The 22,231-nt window shown below is 42.6% G+C and overlaps 1 protein-coding gene across 9 annotated transcripts in view; it reads right to left on the bottom strand.

Moving 5' to 3' along the window:
• Nucleotides 1-22,231, bottom strand: part of GFOD1 (glucose-fructose oxidoreductase domain containing 1) — a 106,829-nt gene that overhangs the window by 79,533 nt on the left and 5,065 nt on the right. Inside the window, exon 2 of one of the 9 annotated variants that reach the window (XM_037893132.2) lies at nt 21,284-21,361. The exons of 6 other annotated variants lie outside the window; for them this stretch is intronic. In XM_037893132.2, coding sequence (XP_037749060.1) covers nt 21,284-21,361 — 78 coding nt within the window. Of the gene's footprint in view, nt 1-7,777; nt 7,809-14,634; nt 14,657-21,283; nt 21,362-22,231 lie in introns of those variants that run through there. 2 more of the 9 variants (XM_043540087.1, XM_043540088.1) reach the window with 2 other exon arrangements.

The following is a 22,231-nucleotide window of genomic DNA, read 5'->3' as shown; positions in this document are numbered from 1 at the left end:
CAGGTGGTAACTCGGAGATTTCTCATGAATGGCAGCCCTCTTTGTTCTGTTCCACCCCCTTTTATTTATAGCTTTGGCACAAGGCAGGAATCTTGTGTCTCTCTGGATCCCCATCCCTTCTTCTAAATGGAAAAGCACCAGGTTTAAGATGGATTCCAGTTCAGGAGATGTGATCACATGTCACTGTAAGACCTCCTTCGTCATAGCCTAGTAGCTGGAAGACAGGTACCCAGAAAGGCTTGAAGGTAAACAAACCCATTCACAGTTCATGGATTCTGAAGCACCCTTAATGGCTTCCACTTTACATGTTTCAGAGTAGCAGCCATGTTAGTCTGTATCCACAAAAAGAACAGGAGTACTTGTGGCACATTAGAGACTAACACATTTATGATGAAGTGGGCTGGAGCCCACGAAAGCTTATGCTCAAATAAATGTGTTAGTCTCTAAGGCGCCACAAGTACTCCTGTTCTTTTTACAAGTTTACATCTTATTCTCCTAACTCCAGACATAGAAATAATACATGCAAACAAATGGGATGAACACACTCAGTAGATCATACGCTTATAGGATACCTTACAAGAGACCTTTTGCATAAATCATATTCCAGTTACATTATATTTACACTCATAAGCATATGGAGTGCAACATCACAAACTCTTCAATAGATTCATGTTGCTATATCTGCTCAGTTTCCTTGTACTAAGATGCCTCAAGAAGAAACACACTGTGCTGAGCTTACCACAGACACTTTTCCATATTAATGACATCACTGTCAGGACGAGTTGCAATGGTTGCTTGCTGGTGCACTCTAGTAACCAGGCTGGGTTGCAGCCAGCTAAACTGTAACATCTTATACTCTAACCCCTTAAACCTGTTAATTGGATTCTGTAAACTCCTGCCAGGTGAGGTATGCTTTCGACAATATAATGATTCAGAAACACACAGCAGGTGGTCAAAACTGACAGCTTCTAATTAATATTAATATTATTTAGTCCTCCATATGGCAAGAAACAAGAGGGTGCAAGGATGGTGTGGAGGGAAGGGTGTCCAGATCTCCTGGCATTCTCTCCCATTCACTTTGCTTTTACTCACAGCAAAGCTTCAGCACCTGTGGATTATGTTGTTATAAAAATACTAACTAATCATTAGTGAAATTGAATGAGCTTCTGTATCAACTCCTGATCCACAGTACAATCACGGATAAATCAGTTTGATTATATCAGCTCCCCTCTTTACTCTTCACTTCCTTCAGTCACACACAACAAGTAAACAAGAAAATAAAATTAAAGCCATGCTAGAAAAAGAACAATTCCTCTATATCTAGAGAAACAGCCACATTACACTCCCGGGGAGCGGAGGGTGCGCGCGCATGCAGGCTTCCAGTTCACATCCAGCTTATGGTTTCTGAATATAAATGATTTTCCAAATATTAGGCTTGTCTCTTTGAAAGACAGCATCCTGTATCCCAAAACTGCCTGGGTAACTGCTAATCTTTAACTCTTCTCTCACTCTGTGTTTAGGACAGTCAAGAAGATTTAGAGAAGAGAGGAGGCATGATTCACCACTCACACCAGTTTCAACTTGTGTAACTCCACTGACTTCAACAGAGTCACTCCTGATTTACATTGCTGTAAGTGATAGCAGAATCAGGTTCCAGGGTAGTTAACTCGTCTACGGGGAAGCACCTGCAATTCAGGAATGAACCAGGGAGAGCTCAAGTACTATGTAGTATCGTCCACCATCATATGAGCCAGCCGATAAATATACAGCATTAGGTTCTAAAGCTGCCGTCCTCTGAACATTCAGGATGACAAAAATGAAATAGTAAAGAAACAGCATCAGAGGGAAGCACTAAGACAGAATCATGGGCAGTGAGGTGATGAAATATTACCTCCACCCTCACAAAAAAAAAAAAAAATCTATGATCTCATGTTGGCAGTACGCCCAGCATGTTTGACCTCAGGGGATATGTCAGTAAGCCAACGCAGCAGGAGTAGCAGACCTTGAAATTTTATATCTGTTCCTCCTTGTAAATCTTATCTAATCCAAAATATTTCACATTAGGGAAAATAAATAAATAAAAAGAAGCCAAGATAAGCACAGTCCAGTTATACGAAGTCATGCTAGCTATAGAAACAGCCATGGTAGGAAAGGGTTAGCTGTTCATTTGGTCAAGTTAAGCAAGTCACAATTAGGACTACCTGTGGATCATAAACCTGTACATGGGAACTCTGAACTGGAGCAATGGCAACCAATTAGCCTGAACTATGTCTTGACCATTTTAGTGACTAACCCATTTTTGAATGTGCTATTTCTCTAGATATTTCACCTATAGATGAACGGTCCTTTTTCTAGCATGGCTTTATTTTGTTTATTTACTTGTTTATTTTACAGGTCGTGCTGGGGATCAGTCAGATCATAATGGCTGTACTCTTTCACCAAGCTAGCGCCAGTTGTGACCAGAATGTTCAAGGCACAAAGGTTGCTAGGCTCCCCAAAAAACAAAGAAGGTCTCTTAGTGGACAAGATCTATCCTTCATCCACTTCTACTCGCAAGGTAACAGTGAATGAGTGCTTACAGAGAGGCTCATTCAAATCACAGCACACTGCTGCTGTCCAGTCATCAGCCCCCTCTGTGCTGTCATGCAGAGCACCCAGCCAGAGGGGATAACATATACATGGGCTATATCTGCACTAGGTAATTCCTTACCTTTTTCTTAGTAATCGTTCATGCTGCGCTGGTGCTACTAACAGCATTTTTACCAGCATGTCATCTAACCCATTTCTAGATGTGGTAGATACCTATGGCCATCCCACATAACAACTTACAGCTTTCATAGCACCATTGCTACTTGAGGACCTCAAAATTATGGTGATTCTGGGCCCCTTTTAACCTTAATCAACCTCTAAACACATCTTGCATTCTGACTAGATGACACCTCATTAACCTGTCTCCTTTGCACCCCAGCAACCAATTCAGGAGGGAGAAAGATAGCACATATATTTATAAATACACGCAGAGAGACGTAATTGAAACAGCACTTCCGACCTAACAGCAACTGTGCAGAACATGTGCTTGGCAAAAAACACCTTCAGTTACACCAACTTACTAAACGCCTCATAGTTTAGTAAAAAGAAAAGGAGTACTTGTGGCACCTTAGAGACTAACCAATTTATTTGAGCATAAACTTTCATGAGCTACAGCTCACTTCATCGAATGCATCCAACGAAGTGAGCTGTAGCTCACGAAAGCTTTAACCAATTTATTTGAGCATAAGCTTTCGTGAGCTACAGCTCACTTCGTTGGATGCATTCGATGAAGTGAGCTGTAGCTCACGAAAGTTTATGCTCAAATAAATTGGTTAGTCTCTAAGGTGCCACAAGTACTCCTTTTCTTTTTGTGAATACAGACTAACACGGCTGCTACTCTGAAACCTGTCATAGTTTAGTGCTACTGCAACAGATATTTACTGCCTCATTTAAATTGACTAAATCTGCTTAACTTTAAATGTTTGTTACCATGTTTTCTGCTGGTGAAGCCTTTCTCCCGCTCCCATCCCCCGCCCTTTCTTCCAGGATAGCCTCAGCCCTCCTGTTTAACCACTACACTGTTGCTCAATGGACTGCTGCAGTTTTGGAACCAAAAGCATTTTCTTTTTGAGCAACAACACTGATTGTTATGCCCTGTAGCCAGTAATTCAGTGTGGAGTCAGTGGCACCAGATAGGTTACTCTATTTGTCCCCCCTGCAAAAATTCTTCTGTATGAGTCTCAGACTGTGAGGCTCATCTCCCTGGAGAGAGGCTTCGATCCCTTTTGACAGGAGGTTTGAGCAAGATCAAGGAAAACAGAATAAGGAAAATCTTTTAATTCATCTGCTTAACCCTTTCCACTATAAGCCTCACAAGAGCCAGTGGACAGCATTTTCACTTTCAGAGGTGTTCACTAATCCTGCGCACCCCTATGTTTGGTTGCCCAATCTGAGATACCACAGAGGTTCTAAGGATTCTCCAACCCGTCCCAATCTCCCTGCCTCCAAGGAGGACAAATGCTGCCTCTTCTGCTTTCTGGAAAAGAACTTTTTGCAAGTGGTTATTTCCCTTGGGAATCAAGCTTCCCCTCATATTTTACCTTGGCAATTTTATCCCTGTGCCTTCACCCTGGCCTCCATATTGAAAGGAAAGGGTCTTCACAGAAGCACTTTGGAGAGGACTGAGAACTCCCTTGACCTAGTGGTAGATCCCCGGCCAGCCTTAGGTGCCCCAATAGCAAGATCAAAGGGCACCTGTTTCCATGCTCAAAAGAGGAATTTTGCATTTGGAATTGAGAGCAGCACTTGGGGCAGATTCCCTTATTGCCTGAGGTTTCCCCCAGCACTTACCAACCCATGCCAGACTGCCTGCTCCTGCAGCCACTAGATTAGCTGCCTCCTGCTTTGCTGCACAATGGATTGGGGAGGTCAGCAGGTTGGTTTTAGAACCTGTGATATTGGCCTATTTTTTATTTAATAAAAGATTTTCTTATTACCCTCACAAACATATTTCCATCCTGCAGCAGCTTATATTTTTTACTCAGTCCCTTATGAAAGCAGAGAAATCAGTGTTAGCTACCACGGTATTCTCCACCAACTATGGCATGAAGTGAGGGCAGGAAAGGAGACAAATCCACTGGCGGGCTGTTCGCCAGGCACAGAAATGGGGTCAATCAGTGGCAGATCTCGATGGATGCCTCCATCAGATGTTTTTATTTCCATAATAATCCAAGGAATTTCCAAAGAGAGTAAAACTAAATCCCTTCTCTGATTGCATCTGAGATCTTTATTATTACTGAGCAGTGAAGGAACAAGCAGCTAACCCCAGCAGCCTGTGCCACACTCAGACTCCCACCAACCCTCACTCCCCAGAGCCATTTGGTGATTGTTTCTGAATGGAAGGAATGTACGAATATCTCCTAATATTCCATGCTAATTATTGCTTATCCAGGTGTGGAGGGGATGAGAAGAGACAGGAAGCTGAATGGAGCCTTGACTCCAATCCTCCTCCACAACATACCAGCTACCAGAGCTGAGCCACAATTATTACAATAGATAGAAACAAGAGGGGGAGCGCTCTCCATACCAGCTAAAGAAGATGGGAGTTCTCTCTCTGCTTTTAGCAGAGGAGGGGGAACTGAGTTTCCACCCTGCTCCCCACTGCATCCCCCACCCCACCCCTGAGCCAGCAGAAGGCAGGAAATATCCTACACCTGACATGGGGCTGTAGCAAATTAATCCCCTCCTGGAGAAAGGCAGGAGAACAGGAGGAATTGTGACTACAGGTACAGTCTAGCCATGGACTCAGAGAAGCAGCAGCTCTCCAACTGGTCTCTCTTTCCCCCTTCATTTGTAATCAGTCTAGTCACAGTAATATATCACGTTGCTTAAAATGCTCTTTCGCCCATGCTCTCTCTCCCTCCCTTCCCTACTGAGCTGTATTCAGTTGGTTTCCTGTCAGCCAGGTTTGTCAGTCAGTGTTTCCATTTCAACTTTCTTTGTTAATTTATTTTTCCGTTCTGATGGCTGAGGTGCGTCTCTGAGAAAAGTCCCTCCCTGCTTATCTTTTCACCCAAATCCATCCGCCTTTCCAAATCAAAAAGCATCTGATGTTTTCTAGCTTCACATAAATTTGTGTTTTCAAAGATAAGAAACGTCCAAGAATGTTAAGGCTTTATAACAACACTTTACAAATATGGTACAGTATGATCATCTCGGTTCTACAGACGGGGGAACATAAACAAAGGGTCTTGCTTAGGGTCACATATGAGAGAGTCAGGTCCACAACCCAGATTTTATGACTTCTAATTCTGTCCCCTAGCCACTGGATCACTCTTAATCCCCTTTACTCTTTAATCACCTATCCTCCAAATGCAAGTTATGAGCCAAATTCATCTGCATTCCTTCACTGGAGTTATCCTATGAGTGGATTTGGCTCACTACCTGTACTTTTGCCCCTGAAATTCTTCCCAATACATTTAGAAATACCGTTGGTATTCGACCCCATTTTATCCCTACTCACACCACTTCCATGCCCCTCTCCTGGGATTAGAATGGCCAACGACCCAAGAAAATAAGAAAAAACAGGCACTTACACACAAAGAAATGAATTAAACTCTGTGTTTTGTCTAAAGGTTGCTGCTGTGCAAAGATACTGTACAGTATTCTATTGATACCAATTGCACAGCTATGTTCTGCCATACATTTCCATTACAAATTCCACTCCATTATCCTAGTTTCAGGGTTTATAACTCAAACATAAAAAAGGTGCCCGAGAGATGAAACTTGGGAAGAAAGCCTCAGCCTGAGAGTAAGCCCTACTTTTAAAAAAAAGTTTGCTTGAAAGAAAGAAAGAAAGCCATATGGCCATTTGTAAGCTTGAAAAGTGCCAAAAAAATATAAGTGAATGGATCAACTTTCTGTTTTATGCTAATGAAGGCCAATCTCTTTAGGTGTTTTTGGACACTTCAGTAATTTGTATGGAAATCAGCTACTGTTGAGGAAAATTAGGGTGACCAGATGTCCCAATTTTATAGGGACAGTCCCAATTTTTGGGTCTTTTTTTTATATAGGCTCCTATTACTCCCCACCCCTGTCCCGATTTTTCACATTTGCTGTCTGGTCACCCTAAGGAAAATGGATTCTGCCTCAGACAGCATCCACTCCCGCTGCATGCTCTTTGACTCCTTCCTCATTGTTACAGGGTATAATGGAAGGCCAGCAGCTATTGGCAACATAACTTACTTTTCCTGCCATTGTGCTGTGACTTATGATATCTATGAAGGAGCATAGAAGAGAGGTCACTCCACAGAGCTGAGCAGGATCCATAGGATTGGGGAACCAGATCCCTTTAGATTCCTGGCCCTCTGCTGCCCCCACTTTTCACCCCTCCACATCTCTGCCAATCAATCCCATGTTCTGGGGGAGAGGAGAACCTTGTCAGAGTCCAGAGTACCCTTGGAGCTGCAAAGTTTGGGCATTCAGTCATCCCCCTCTAGGATACTTTAGCACAGAGGGGAGCATATTAAACTCTTCTAGGAAAGCCGCAACTAAATCACCGATTGTTCCACACTGGTCTCATTTCTGTTTTGTATGCCTGTGACACAATAGTCTGGATCCTCAGAGGAGGTAAATTGGCATAACTCCACTGGCTCTAAATGCTTGACTATAAACTATGGCTCTGCTTTGCACCTTGTGAAGTCATTTGCACGTGTGCAAAGCAAGCACAAAGGGAGTGCAAAATACTTTGTTTTTTAAAAGCAGAAACAAAAGATAGTAGCTCTAAGATCAACCATTCAGAGCAATTGGAATGTATTTTACTCCAGGTTTCTCTAACAGCATCTCAAATATGTGAGGCATGTTACTCCCCATGCAATCCACAGTCTTTTCATGAACACCATAAACTATTGTGCACATGAATCCAGTCCCTCGTCATCTTTAATGACATGCTTAAGGACTGAGACAGGATATTTTTCGTTAAATCTCTAAAGCAAAGTTTGATGTACTCAATTTTCCTATCTGAACCTCAAGACTTACCCGATTTCTCTCTTGCCATGGTCATGCTCTTTCAAGAAACTACCTCAATTATTGGGCACCTATCTGTTGCTAACAAATCAAGAGAGCAAAATTACTGCATCTTTAATGTCCCAACTGCTAAATTCAGGCCCTGACATACCTCACTGTAACAGATGAATCCAGGAGAATGAGGGAGAGAAAAGTGAAGAAGCTACATAAAAGTAAGCCATACCTCCAAATATTGTTAGGGCTCAGTCACCTGCTCCTTAACTACCATTTGATTCTGTAGTTGCACTGGGGCATGCATCCTAGGGTGACTGGCTTCTTTAAGAGAGAAAGGGTCCAGTGCACCTGTGACTAGTTAGTTGCCTCCCAATGGGGCCTAATAGATGGCACCTGGCCCCTATAAAGACCCAGGGATCAGGTAAGAAAGAACTAGGGAGTACTACTTGAGACAGTAATAAATAGGAATGACTGGTGCCATAAGAAGACTGAGGATAGAAGTACTCTAAGCTAGGGAATTCTGCTCAGCAGAAGACAAGTACTGAGGCCTTCTAAGTAAAGGGGGAGAAACAGCTCAGTCAAAGGAGGCTGCGCCCCGGAAAATGGGGGTTGATTCTGGAGGGACATTCCTATGAGAAGCAGCTCAGCCTGGCTAGGACTTGCAGCTCAAAGGGGGGCTTTGGGAGTTGAATGCTGTAGGGAGCAATCTTGCAGAAGCCCTGAGTTGAGAGTTGTAGGAGCAGACCTCCAAGAAGCATGGAGAATTGCCAGACATGTGGAGCCCTTGGAAGAGTGGCACAGGAGTTAAGGAAGAGGGAGTGTTTACTCACAGGTAGATGGCCTGGTGAGTGGGGCCTGGAATAGGGGTAGAGGAACTGGAGAATGGAATGTGTGTTTGATTCATGCGTGGGCATCCTGGGGGACTGTAGGAAAAACTGAGACAAAACTTACCTCCGCTGTTGTGAGTGGCTTCAGGAGGGTGTGCTGGTGGGGTGAGATCTGTTATAGTAAAGTGCAAAACTGGACCTTGCACACTTCTAAGCAGGATGACAGCACCACAGATAAGTTTTCTAGAACCATCTTGTTCTGTTTGTACATTGCTTAGCATAACCGGGTACTAGTCCATGATGGGCTATTAGGCATTAGTATAACAAATTTGATCAGAGTAGAATAATTTGTCAAGTTAAGTAGCCTCAAATCATCTTCAAACCTCAGCCAGATCCTGGTAAGACTGCTGGGATGTAGAACATTAAGAAGATGGAATGGTGGAAGGGCCAGGCAACTTTGCTGGGATGGAAGGAGAAAAACAAATGTAAAGTATGTGGTTTTTAAAATATCCAGTGTTGTCTGATTATAAAATGGCTTATTTAGTTGGGCTCAGGGCCAGGAGGCAATGGTTTTCTTCTCTTCCTGAAGATACGGAGAATAGGAACCTGACCCTGGAAATGTCCTTGAAAATTCTACTCTTTAGGCTACCTTGAAAGTGTGCTCGAGATCCAGAAGAACAGTACGAACTGCATTGCAATCTGTTCCTTCCCGCTCATTACCCTCCCCTGATCAACTCCTGGCACAGCACTATTAATCTCAAAGGAGGCTACTAGCTGCTGCCTTAAGAGGGGGAAAAAAAGGATCCATTCTATTTACCACTAGAGGAAGGATAACTGAGGATACAAGTGCACTACTGTACTCCTGGTACCTGCTGTTCCAATCTAGAGTCCTGGTCTCATGTACGGGACTTAGATTTATCACCCACACTAAAAGAATGTCTTTAATGGACAATCTTTGTTTATTTCTATTTAAAAGAATTTTTAAAGGAAAAACTTCTAAAAAAATAATTACTGATGCGTAACTCTGCAGTCTTCTTTATTATATAGCTTCCAGCACTCAGCTTCTAGGTGCCTGATTTGCATAATCAATCTACATACATTTTGCAATAATCATACTGTATGTGGATCCTTATATTTGTGTTTGACAGCTATTTTTGGCCATTCAGAGTGAAGGGATTTGCAGAATCTGATAGCCTTACCCTAATTAAGTAGCCCCTTACTCCATAAATAGTACCATTGATTTCAGTGAGATTATTTGTGGCTTTAGGCACTATTCAATGTGAGTAAGGCTATTGAAATTTTGTCCTGTATAGTTATTTTTAATATGAATATGCACATTTCTTCACGCTGATTACAATCCATATGCTCTAGTTCCTGCGCTCAGAATTTCCAGCTCTGAACATAACCATCTCGATTTTTTTTTTCTGTCACTTAAAGAATTCTGCCTATTTAATCAAAATGGATTTAAAATATAGAAATATCTTACCAGCTCCATAAGTTTGTTGTCAATGTCTGCTACTTCCGAGCAGGAAATCTAAACTGGCTGTGTAGATTAGGAACACTCTTGAATGCATGTGAAAGCAGTGTGCTTTCAAAGTTCTTATAAGGTACACTCAATTTTTAAACAATTTCAGTATCTTTATGCAACTGGATTCTACTGTATGACATTAAGAATTCTTGCTTTCATGCATTCAAATAGAATATTTCCTAAATCTCAGCGATCTAGCAAAACAGCACTTCCTATCTGGTTAATTAGGGTGAGATTGAATCCCCTGTGCACAATGGTCTTCAGCGTAACTGTGTGTAACTCCTCATCAAAAGCTGGCCCTCTTCTCTTTCAGTAGGGTGGAGTAGATGCAAGACTATAATTAAGGTGGCAGCAGATCACATGTAAGATGCATCAAAAGAACCTTTAATGATATATCCTTTGTAATCTGATTCAGTAACTACTAGAGTATCATTAATATTACACTGCAGTCTTTCTTTAAATCTACTGTGAGCTGACTGTCTTTAATCTAGGTGACCTTCTAGTTGTTTATCAAAGTGGCAAAATGCATAGAATATCCACAAAGGGAAGCTGAGTGTGGCTGTTTATAATAGGGTTTTTCTCCACCGTTTTATTTTGTGCTAGGTCATTAATAAATACAGTCATGGTATGGTGTGACTCAGTTGTAAATTACCTCAAATTCAGAAGCTGGCAATGCTATACCTGCCTCTTCCCAGTGCTTTGTGACTACTCTGGTCCTTCTTTGTTGCGTGTTGTTGTTGTGTTGTAGGTTTTTTTTCTTATGCCCAACACTAGCGTCTCTTCCCCCCCCCCCACCACGACCAAAAAAAAAAAAAGTGAACACCACACATGAGATCATAAGGTCTGTAACACTTAAAAAAATGCCCTGAGATGATTCGTAGCATCTTTTTAATATTTGAGCATCTCTAACTGCAGCAGCAGAGCTGAACTTGCTTTTGTTGGCAGAGCTTTTTGCTCAAGGTTGTATTCGCACAACTAACATTATATGCTTATTTGCCATTAAGTTGTTTGTTTTCCAACATACCAGCTGCTCAGATCTACCCAGAAATGTACTGACTCCTTTACAAATGAAGAGGAAAAAAGCTTTCCGAGCACAGAAAGGACCAAATCATATACTGAACATCATAGAAACCTCATTAAAAATAAACATACATCTGCTAGCGGTAGAGCCATTGTTGTTGGTATCGAGCTGATTTAATACCATCTCTGCAGCAGCCACTAAATAAGAGCCAAACACCGGATTGACTATATGCAATAATAATCAAAATAAAATTCAATGGCGAATGTAATCCTACAGCACAGCCACAGCTCATGGTCACATCTTCACTTTGCTCTAAATATTACTCTTCCTCCCCACACTGGGTGCTATATGCTTGTGGAGCCCTATAAGGCTCTCCCTCAACTTTTCCTTCATTTTTAACCTGACACCACAACCATGATCCTTCCCCTCGAGAAGATTTGCACTGCAATCAGTTTGAAGCCTGTCCCATAACCAACAGAAATGAGTGCCACTGAGTGAAGTACCTGACTTTCTTTCAACATTCAAGAGACTGTGGCTTTTTTAAGCTTATATTGCAGCTATAAAACCTCCAAGGAAAACCACCAGGCTGGAGGAGTAACACACAGATCTGTCCTTCAGAAATTAGAATGACCTTGTGTTCATGGCCTAAAGTAGCTAATCCTATTGATGCTTTGTTCATTTGGGAGAAAGGAGGGTCTTGTGGTTAAGGCACAGGTGTGGAAATCAGGAGACCCAGATTATATTCCTGTCTTTGTCACCACTTTCATGTGCGACCCTGGGTGAGTCTATTAACATCTCCATATTTCCGTTACTCAATCGGTACTTCTGAGAGGCTTGAGAGGCAAAATTCATTGTTGTGAAATGCTTTCAGATCCTCAGTCACAAGATGCTGTAGAAGTATTGCTACTTATTTTTATTGCTCATTTTGCCTTAGAAATAAGGTCACAAATCTTTTGTTCATAAGCGTGGGATGCTTATAATGTAAGTTACTCTTCTCCTGTAGCCTCATCTTGGAGTTAGAAAAAGGTCTGGTATAGAGACAGTTTAATCTTAATCACATTCTTCATTTATGTGGCATCTTTCATCCCAGAAGATCAGAGTTCATTACAAACTCTGGATCAGTTCATCAACTCGTATAAATTGATGTACCTCTGTTGATTTCTCCATGGGGTTGCATCCCTGACCATCTTGGGTTCAAAAAAGAATTAGATAAGTTCATGGAGGATAGGTCCATCAATGGCTATTAGCCAAGATGGTCAGGGATGCAAGCCCATGCTCCGAGTGTCCCTAAACAGCTGATTGATAGAGGCTGGAACTGGATGACAGGGATGCGTCACTCAAAATTGCCTGTTTTGTTCACTCTCTCTGAAGCATCTGGCACTGGCCACTGTCAGCAGACAATATATTGGACTAGATGGACCATTGGTCTGACCCAGTATGGCCGTTCTTATTGCTTAATTCTCATATCCATGGAATGAATGCCCTATTGTGGCATTTTGAAGCATCTCATTGCAAAATACGTTTCACGATACTAAATAACAGAGCAACTTCACACAAAGTAATTACTCACAAAAGACTTACAGGTTTTATCCTGTTCACTTGCTGAACAGTACTTTTGATGCAATAGATATGAAAGCTGAAGTGAGCAAGGATTTGCAGAGTCAGCCTGAGACGCAAATAATTTTCTAAATTGTCAAAAAAATTCCCCACTTAGATGATATTGCCCTGCTGTCTGCATTGTGCTACTAGTCGTATTCTTTATGCCATAGTCTGATCTCAGTCATACCAGTGTAAATCAGAAGTATCTCTGTTGATTCACTAGAGCTACTTTTGATTTACACAAGGTAGCAGAGATCAGAATCTGGCCTTCTGTTTTTATATTATTAACAATGCATTAACTCAGCCATGATTATTGATATCAGCTGAGCACTTTCCAGCTGTTCCTTACATTATTTTCTTTCTCACCATATAAAACTGTAGAATTATGTTGTTTATTGACTGAAGAAGTGAAGGAAGCAGGGAATTTCCATGCACTTTTAGAATAGATGTTTTTCACCTTAGTTTTGGGATATATATAATATGACTGTGTCCTTGTTTTTTAATTCACTTTATAGTTTTAAGCAATGTCATTTGATAACGATTTCCATTGGATGCTCTTGTTTGACCCCACTGTAAGTGTGCAGTTTTGAAAGTTGGTCTGAATAAAGCTTTTTTTTATGCATGTGAGGGCTAACGCTCCGGGGACTCTCATTAATACAGTAAAGACCTCTCTTTTTGGCACTTCCTGGCAACTAATGATCAGCTGGAGGCACTGAAGGCTGCCAACCATTCACTGCAAGGAAGTGCCAGACTCAGAGGTCCTTACTGCTGTTATAAGCCATGGAAAACATAAAAAATACAAAACAAAACAATTACCTTTTTTCTGTCTGCTGGACTCAAAGTGTGTATGCTGCTAATGTGGGATACAAGGCATCAAGTTTTATCCAATAGTTAAAAAGTGGCACGGTAACTGATGAGAGGAGAATTTTATTCCCAGTGTCAAATACGGTTTGTTCTTATTAGTAGCATTCATTAGTCACATTAATTCACCTGCCTTGTAAACTCCTCCGTGCAGGGAGCATGTTTTGATTTTTCTCTGGTTAGCACCCTGCTCACACCTATGTGCTACATATGTTCAGTAATAACCCTCCTCACCATCATTTGCTGAGTGCCATCTGTGTGTGCTCAGTGCTCTACAAACATAAAGGAAGTCACAGTCCCTTCTCCAAAGACTTTATAACCTTAGGCCCCAATTCTCCAACTGGATCCGTGTAGGTGAGCATGAGTTCGATGTGGTTCCTTCCACCACAGTGGATCCAGTTGCAGAATCGTGCCCCAAATCTGGCACACATGATAAACCAGAGGCAAATTCAATCACCTAGAAGTACAGCTATAAAAAGCACCAATGGGGCCCAACCAGAAACAAGGCCCCTTAAGTCAGTTCTACTAAGCTCATAATTAGCAGGTGCAGGGTGCCAGTTTCTTGGCTTTTTTTCTCATTGTCTGCTTTCCCAACATCTAGTCCTAGGTGCTCCCAGAGCCCTCACACGTGCCCGCACCCCAACCCCCTGCTCCAGCCCAGAGCCCCTTCCTGCACTCTGAACCCCTCAGTCCCAGCCCAGAGCCCCCTCCTGCACCCCAAATCCTCATGCCTGGCCCCAGCCCAGAGCCCGCACCCCCTCCCACACCTCAACCCCCTGCCTCAGCCTGGAACCCTCTCCCATACTCCAAACCCCTTGGCTCCACGCCCCCGGCCCAGAGCCCCCTCTTACACCCCAACCCCTCATCCTTGGCCCCACCCCAGAGCCCGCATCCCCGGATGGAGCCCTCACCTGCTCTCGCATCCCAACCCCCTGAGCCAGCCCAGTGAAAATGAGTGAGTGAGTAAGGGTGGGGAGAGCGAGCGACCGGGGCGGGGGGATGGAGTGAGTGGGGGGAGCAGCTTCTGAGAAGAATTGGGGCAGGGGCAGGGCCAGGGCCTTGGAGGAAGGGTGGGACAGGGGTGGAGCAAGGGTGTTCAGTTTTGTGCTAGTGGAAAGTTGGCAACCCTACTGCCCAAGAATGGGGTCAGACATGGGAATGTGCCTGAGAGACCCAGAGATAGGAACAGTGACCAGCTACTACCCAGATGGCTTAGAAGTATATGGGATTTTGTGATTGGGTCCACTCACCAGAGAGCCAACAGGGACAGGCTGCAACGTAGAGGTTGTTGAATGTATAACATGGACATCCTTTCTCCAAAATGTTCATTAGACACTAGGTGTGGGACGTTGTGGGGGTGGGGGAGATGTTGTTTGACATTTGACAATGGAGGGGAGGGATTAGGGAAATACAAGGTTTAGACAATATAAAGTCAGTGCATTATTTCCATAATGTAAACAGATTTTTTTAATATCATCTGATTCAAATATAATTTTCACAAAACAGGGAGTCGCTGCAGTCAATGGAATTACATCAGGAATTAATTTGGTCATAAATCTTGTTTTAAACTTTGAACTTAGAGGTCCAATGGTTAGGGCGCTAGCCTAGGACTTGGGAGCTGTTCAATCCCCTACTCTGCCTTGAGCAAGTCAATTAGTCTCTCTGCCTCTGTTTCCCATCTGTGAAAAGGGGACAATAGCAATTTCCTACCACACAAGGGTGTTGTGAGGACACATGCACTAAAGACTGTGGGGTACTCAGATGCTATGGTAATGGGGGACATATGGGTTGGAGACTCACTACAACTAATTAACAGACTGTGTATGTACAGGTGGAAAGAAAGTCAGCTGTACCTGGATGATACTTTGGTTAGAAGGAAGATCCCATCTGAAGTAAAAGATGAAAGAAACAGAATAACCTCACTTATTTAAATGGCTCTATAAATCACAGTAAAGTAACAGATCTGTATTTTTAAATATGATTTTATTTAGCTTAGCTAAGCGAGGTCAGGGCTAGTGAAATGCCAAATTAACCACCTTGGAGCTGAGTTTAATTTTCTAATTTAATACATTAAGAATCTCAATCAATATACATCTCAGTCCACTTAATATCAACTTGCCTGATTTATCTAAATCAATATAATGCACTGTTAGGCCTTGTCTACACATACAATTTGCACGGCTCTGTAACTATACTAGTATACTTTAAGCAATACAACCCCATTTCCCCCACTTCATAAACATGTTTATACTGGTATAGTGTATTCCCATATGGGAAGGGGAATAAGCTATACCAGTATAAGGCATTATACCAAGATGACTGCACCCCAGGTTGTACCGCTATAATTATAAAAAAAACCCACATCCCTAATCAATGCAATTATACTGGCACAAATCTGTGCAGATCAGGCCTTAAACCACTTTAAGAGTGTCAGCACAAGGGAGTTGCACCAATCTGGTTACATCAGTAAAACATATTGTAGATCTTAGACTGGAAGCTCTTTGGAGTAAAAACTGTCTTTTTGTTACAAGTGTGCACAGTGTCTGCTAGAGTGGGACTATGATCTTTGACTGATGACTCCTAGGAGCTACTGAAACATGAATAATAAAGTAGGAAACATGCTTCTGCTGTGGTGATTTCATCCTCAGCTTAAAGAAACCCAGATCACTTGTTTTCAAATCCTGGTTAATATAGTGGCAAACTGATGACACTGACTGGTCTTGGCCAGGGATCAGCAACCTTTGGCACGCGGCCTGCCAGGGTAAGCCCCCTGGCGGGCTGGGCCGGTTTGTTTACCTGCCGCATCCACAGGTTCGGCCGATCGCAGCTCCCACTGGCGGCGGTTCGCCGCTCCAGGACAATGGGGGCTGCGGGAAGTGGTGCGGGCCGAGGGATGTGCTGGCCGCCCTTCCCGCAGCCCCTATTGGCCTGGAGTGGCGAACCGCGGCCAGTGGGAGCTGCAATCGGCTGAACCTGCAGACATTGCAGGTAAACAAACCGGCCCGGCCCGCCAGGGAGCATACCCTGGCTGGCCGCGTGCCAAAGATTGCCAATCCCTAGTCTTGGCTATACTGATGAGCTGGAATCTAAAGCATTTAATGGAAAATACCAGCCTTATCTACACCAAGGATTTGTCCTGATTTTCAGGCAGTGGTACCCAGTTCCCACTAGTTACAGGGGGGAAATCTCTAAGACATATGGAATAATAAACTGAAATAAACTTCCATTTGCCCCAGTGCAATTTCCCTGAGTTTCAAGCAGTGGTAAACAGCACCATGCAAATTACAGGTTTTAGACATTTATCTGGTCTGCACTGGGCCAGCTACATCAGTGGATGTCCACCAAATCAAAGCAATCCCCTATGTTATACAACATCTCCCACTCTAAAGAGTCAAAGTGCTTTCAAAAGGAAGAAAGCTAGAAGTGACAATAGCAAGGAGCTTGTAAATCTTGAAAGTTTACTTTTCAAAAGGATTGTCATTGGTTTATTTTATCTATACATTCCTCCTTAATTACGCTGCTGCTTAGAATTCTTCCAAAACTTAAAATCAGATGCATAGCACAAGTACTTTATCTACAGAGTTCTTACATAAATACAATGTATTGTCCTTTATCTGTACCACTGGGCCCAAGAGCACCAAAACATGAAGAAAAAATCCTTTGAGGTAAACGTTTGAAGTAGAGTCAGAGAATTTAACATTACAATGGGCTTGAGGACTGGTCACAAATTCAGAATGAAGGCAGAAGGCCATGCAAGCAAGATAAATATCTGGGTAAACTAAGGCCTGGTCTATACATAGTTTTTGTACCAGTATAACTATGTTATTCCAGGAGGAGGTGATTTGTATTTTTAATCAAAACAGTTAAATCAGTACAACTCCTAGAGAGGACTCAATTATACCAGAATAAGGTGCCTTTTTACCAATAGAGCTTATTCCCCTTCCCATATAAGAATAAGCGATTGTAAGTACTTTTAGACAAATATAACTGTGCCCACATAGAATATCAGGGTTGGAAGGGACCTCAGGAGGTCACCTAGTCCAACCCCCTGCTCAAAGCAGGACCAATCCCCAATTTTTGGCCCACATCCCTAAATGGCCCCCTCAAGGATTGAACTCACAACCCTGGGTTTAGCAAGCCAATGCTCAAACCACTGAACTATCCCTCCCCCCATGATTAGGATTGTGCTGCTTTAACTATGCCAATGTAGTTTGTGTGTAAACAGAGCCTTGGGATTTGTTGAATAACAGAACTAAGAACAACCTCTGTTATAATTTTAATAGTACTGACTAATATAACACTTTGAGATACAGCTTGTATGAAAAAGATTTACAAACTAAAAGTGCATTATATGTATTGTTGCTATTTATTTTGCTTAGCGCTGACCATGTGCTCAAACTCGTAGAAGACGTGCAGATAAAGGAGATCCCTGCCTAAAGAGCTTACAGTGGAAGGCCTTGTCTATGCACAATATTACCTGATTCAGGAACTGGTGCAGATCATCATCAGGGGCCCTACGTGTAGACAAGGGCAAGTCATGGTTTGCCCCAATTTAGCTAATCACTGTTTCCCGTGATTCCTAAAGCCTTGTCCACACTAAGGTAAAAATGGTTTGTAAGATACCAGAGTTAGCATCAGTTCAGTTGAGTCTCTATTATCCATCTGCACTGGGGCTCCCAATGGTGCTATCTGGCTCTAGTAGCCATTTTCAGCACCATGTCAAATAAACCCACTCAGAACAAGTCAGAGAGCCAGCTAAACTATGGGCTCGTCTACACTGGCAATTTACAGCGCTGCAACTTTCTTGCTCCGGGGTGTGAAAAAACACCCCCCTCACCCCCCCGAGCGCAGCAAGTTTCAGCGCTGTAAACGCCAGTGTAGACAGTGCACCAGCGCTGGGAGCTACGCCCCTTGTGGAGGTGGTTTTTTACAGCACTGAGAGACCTCTCTCCCAGAGCTGCGCCGCGACCACACAAGCCATGTTAAAGCACTTCCGTGGCAGCACTTTAGCATTGCCAGTGTAGACTAGCCCTATGGCTTCCAATGCTGCTAACCCAGTGTTAGCAATGCTGGGTGTGACAGATGTGGCAATATCCTGGAAAAATCTTGTTGAATTAGGTTGAAGGATCTTTGGAGTCCATTGTATTCAATGCAAAGTTTATGTATTATTGTGGGCCTGGATGATCAAAGGACTCTATTGAACAATGTGGCAGAGAAGAAAGGTCTTTTGGGATACTATGTGCGAAGTGGATTTCCTGGGAAATACCTAGGGGGAGGTGAATGCAAATTCCACCCCTCCCTGGTTACAGGAAAACCCAGGCTTTAGACATTACAGCTTAAGGAAGGAACCATTGTCTTCTGATTATCTGTTCCTAGACTCTGAAGATCAAAGGCCCAGGCTGTATAGAAGGAAAGACTAACCTATGCATGGGTGTGCTTGTTCTGAACTGAGGCTGTTATGAACTTGTAACCATAGGAAAAACTCCTTGGTGTGATTTGAAGTACTGACTTCTAACAGAGCCCCTGTTGGAGTTGGGGAGGTGATTTCTGGTAAGCTTATTAGCATGTGTGTAGGTTCTTTTATTGTTATATGTTTTCTGTCTAATGCTTTCACTTTAAGAATAAATGTGCTTGCTTAGAAAGGGCTGTATGGTCATTTATAACAGCGGTGGGCAATTACACTGTTCATAGACACTGAAGAGACAGCAAAGCTCAGACACTGGCCTGATTAATCAGGAGTGAGAGAGAGAGACAGGTCTCCATTCAAAAGAAGTGATGGCAGGGGAGCTGGGAGCCTAGAGTGGGTTGCTTTCTTGGACTGCGAGAGGGAAATACAGGTGAGCTGCCCTGAACTGTGACAGTGGAAATGTGTTGAAAAGATTCTCTAGTGTAGACAAGGCTCCCAGATGCATCTGCATTAAGACTTTTCATGCCACTGATCTACAACCAATGAAGCTCTGCCAATGGTAATGACGATGGGGGAAAATGTCTATCCCTGTCTACATTAGTACTGCCACGGTTGCTAACTGCCACTGTGGAACTGGACTAATGTTAGACCAGTGATGCAAAAAGCGCTAGTGTACAGAGAAGGCCTTCACTGCAAGCACAGGTGTGCTTATAGGTTGAGTATGCACACCTGCCCTACCTTTAATCTAGCTAGTACAGTAACAATAGTAATGAAGGCCTGGTGGCATAAACTTGTACTTCGGCCAGTCGCCCTATTACAAGCCCACTAGGCACTTGGGTACGTTCTCAGGTTGCTAGCCTATGCTGAATCCCATATCACCATGTCTTCACTACTACAGTTACCTGTTCTAGCCAGACTAAAGATAGCATGGGTAAGCCAAGCTGTGCTACAACCATACCTTCACTTTGCAGTGAAGTCATACCCAAAAACCTTGACTATATTGGAAATTTTGGAAAAAATAGCACAGGTGGTAGTAACTTTGCTCAGCTACCCCAGTGGTAGTGATGATGGGAGGGAGGGGACGATGCTATATGTTATCTACATGAGAGAAATGTATTGTTCTAAGAATTTATCTAACGTCCTAGTATGCTTGTAAAACACTTTGGGCCTTATCCTCTGTTACATTTCTTGACTAATATATGCTGGCTGGCATATAAATATATATCATATTAATAATATATATTATCAGAACATAAGATGTTCTTATGTTCTCTGGAATTCTGGGAGCTAAACCAGGAATTGTGGAATAGGTACTAAGAGGGCACTGCAAATTAAATGGTTTGGAGCAGTACTAGTTTGGACAAAACTGCATCAACTCCAAGTAATTCAGCATGGCCAGAGAGGACTCAGTTAACTGTACTTAAATTGGTTTAATACAACTGCTTCCATTATAACTGATGTAATTCTCTAGTGTAGAGAAGTCTCCAACAACTTCCCATGTTTTTACCAACAAGTGAGTCAGACAGTGGAGGATGTCAAAACCTTGTCTACTCTAGAATTCCCACTAGTGCTGCTCCTCCTAGAGCAACTGAACTGCTAGCAGCACCAACGGGAACTTCCCCCCTAAAATTTTGTAATGTAGACAATGTCAAAGACAAATTCAGAGAAAACAGGACAATGTGGGAAATCCAGAGAAGTACCCATAATTGGAGGGACAGGAAGGAGAGGACACAAAGGAGAGTGGGTTATTGTTGTTGGTGTTCAAGCACAAGCCAGGGCTACCATTGTTGTTATGAACTCATGACTGTAGCTACTGATTTATATTGTATATGGATCATATACGGTAGTATTTTCCCTGAGTAAATCAGCACCTTGACAAGATCACAGGCACAATCCTGCCATATTCCAGTAGGAGGTTTGCTGGAATAATGATGGAGTTGGAAGGACTTCATGATTGGACCACATATCACTAAAAGAGTTGGTTACCTTTTCCTGTAATACACATTGTTTGTTCAACTGGTATTGAGTATGTACAGCTGATGGCCAATGTACTGTTTGTTTTGATTTCCTAGTAGGTGGCTTGTGCAAAATGGGTACCCCTCACAACTACCCCTGACTGTGCTGTTTAAAGGTGGATTGCTTTTAGTCTAACTTTTTCATTTGTCATATGATTGACATAACTCAAGTTTAATATTCTGCAAAGTCATCCATTTACCAAGCACAAGATATTCTACTCAGTGTCCTTGCTGCTGGGCCACATTTATACTGACTATAGCAGGACAGATATTACATTGCTATTAATAAATAATTATGCTGTTTGCCTTAATAGAGCCTCTCATCCCAAAGGACCCCAAACCTTTTTACAGACAATGGATCAAGTTCTACCACAGTTACAATTATGCAATTGCTTAACAGGGTTAAATGGGTATAAAGGAAGGTGCAAATTAATTATAGATTAGATTCATGAATCACTTCACTACCACTGATGTTACCTCTACTTCTGGGGTAGACGTGCTGCCAATATTTTGGTACCAGAATGAGGTCCTGACCTGGCTGGCCTCTAGGTGCTACTGCAATATAAATGTTTAATAATGTTTAGACTATATTCCTGAAAAATATACTGTAAATATTTAGAGCATAGAAGAGTGTTTAATCTGCATAATGTGAAATGAGAGAGGAGGCAAAGTCCTTATCAGAGGAGCTGAGGGTAACCCTCAGTGACATATTTCAAAAATATCTGACACTAGATGCATTCCAAAGGCAAAACATTTGCTCCTTAGAAGCATTTACTTGAGCCCTGGCAGGAATGGTTTAGCAGCACATACACAGTGGGGGAATTCCAGCAGAGACAGATAAATGACCCCAGCTCTCCTTTAAATTTACAGGTGACATTTTAACAAGGATTTCCCAGGAACCACCTCAGGTACATGAGTGGCTGTCATGCAGCAGCTGTTTAGCAGCGCACAGTAATACTATACAACAGCTTCAGGGAAGGACTGAGGAATATCATATTTAATACATTGTCAGAATTCATGTATTGACAATTTTTAACTGTGCGGAAAGTTAGAACTTTTTCCAGAGGGATAAAATCATGTCAGTAACTCTTCTAGTGCTGAATGCTAACGAGTTCTGAAAGCACATTGTCTTTCTGTCTAGACTTGCTCTGCCCCACCTCTCCTAAACCTACATTAGCATCAGTGTTATACCCAGGGTGCATTCATATTGCAGTTGTAGGCAGGTAGAGGAAGAGAAAATTACTTCCAGCTCATGGAAAAAGAACATGAAAACAAGTTGGCGCAAGTGCCCCAAGCCTGCCAAGACCAGTGAGAAAGAACAGAGTTCATATTAAATACGAGAATGGGCCTTCATGGCCATTCAAGCCTTGATCTATCTTTCTTCAAGAGGGAAGCCAATTGTGAATGCATCCGATGAAGTGAGCT

The sequence above is a fragment of the Chelonia mydas genome, chromosome 2 (genome assembly GCF_015237465.2).
Source record: "Chelonia mydas isolate rCheMyd1 chromosome 2, rCheMyd1.pri.v2, whole genome shotgun sequence".
In the NCBI taxonomy this organism is placed as follows: Eukaryota; Metazoa; Chordata; order Testudines; family Cheloniidae; genus Chelonia; species Chelonia mydas.
The sequence above is the reverse complement of the archived record's forward strand: the minus strand, read 5'-3'. Positions and strand labels throughout refer to the sequence as shown.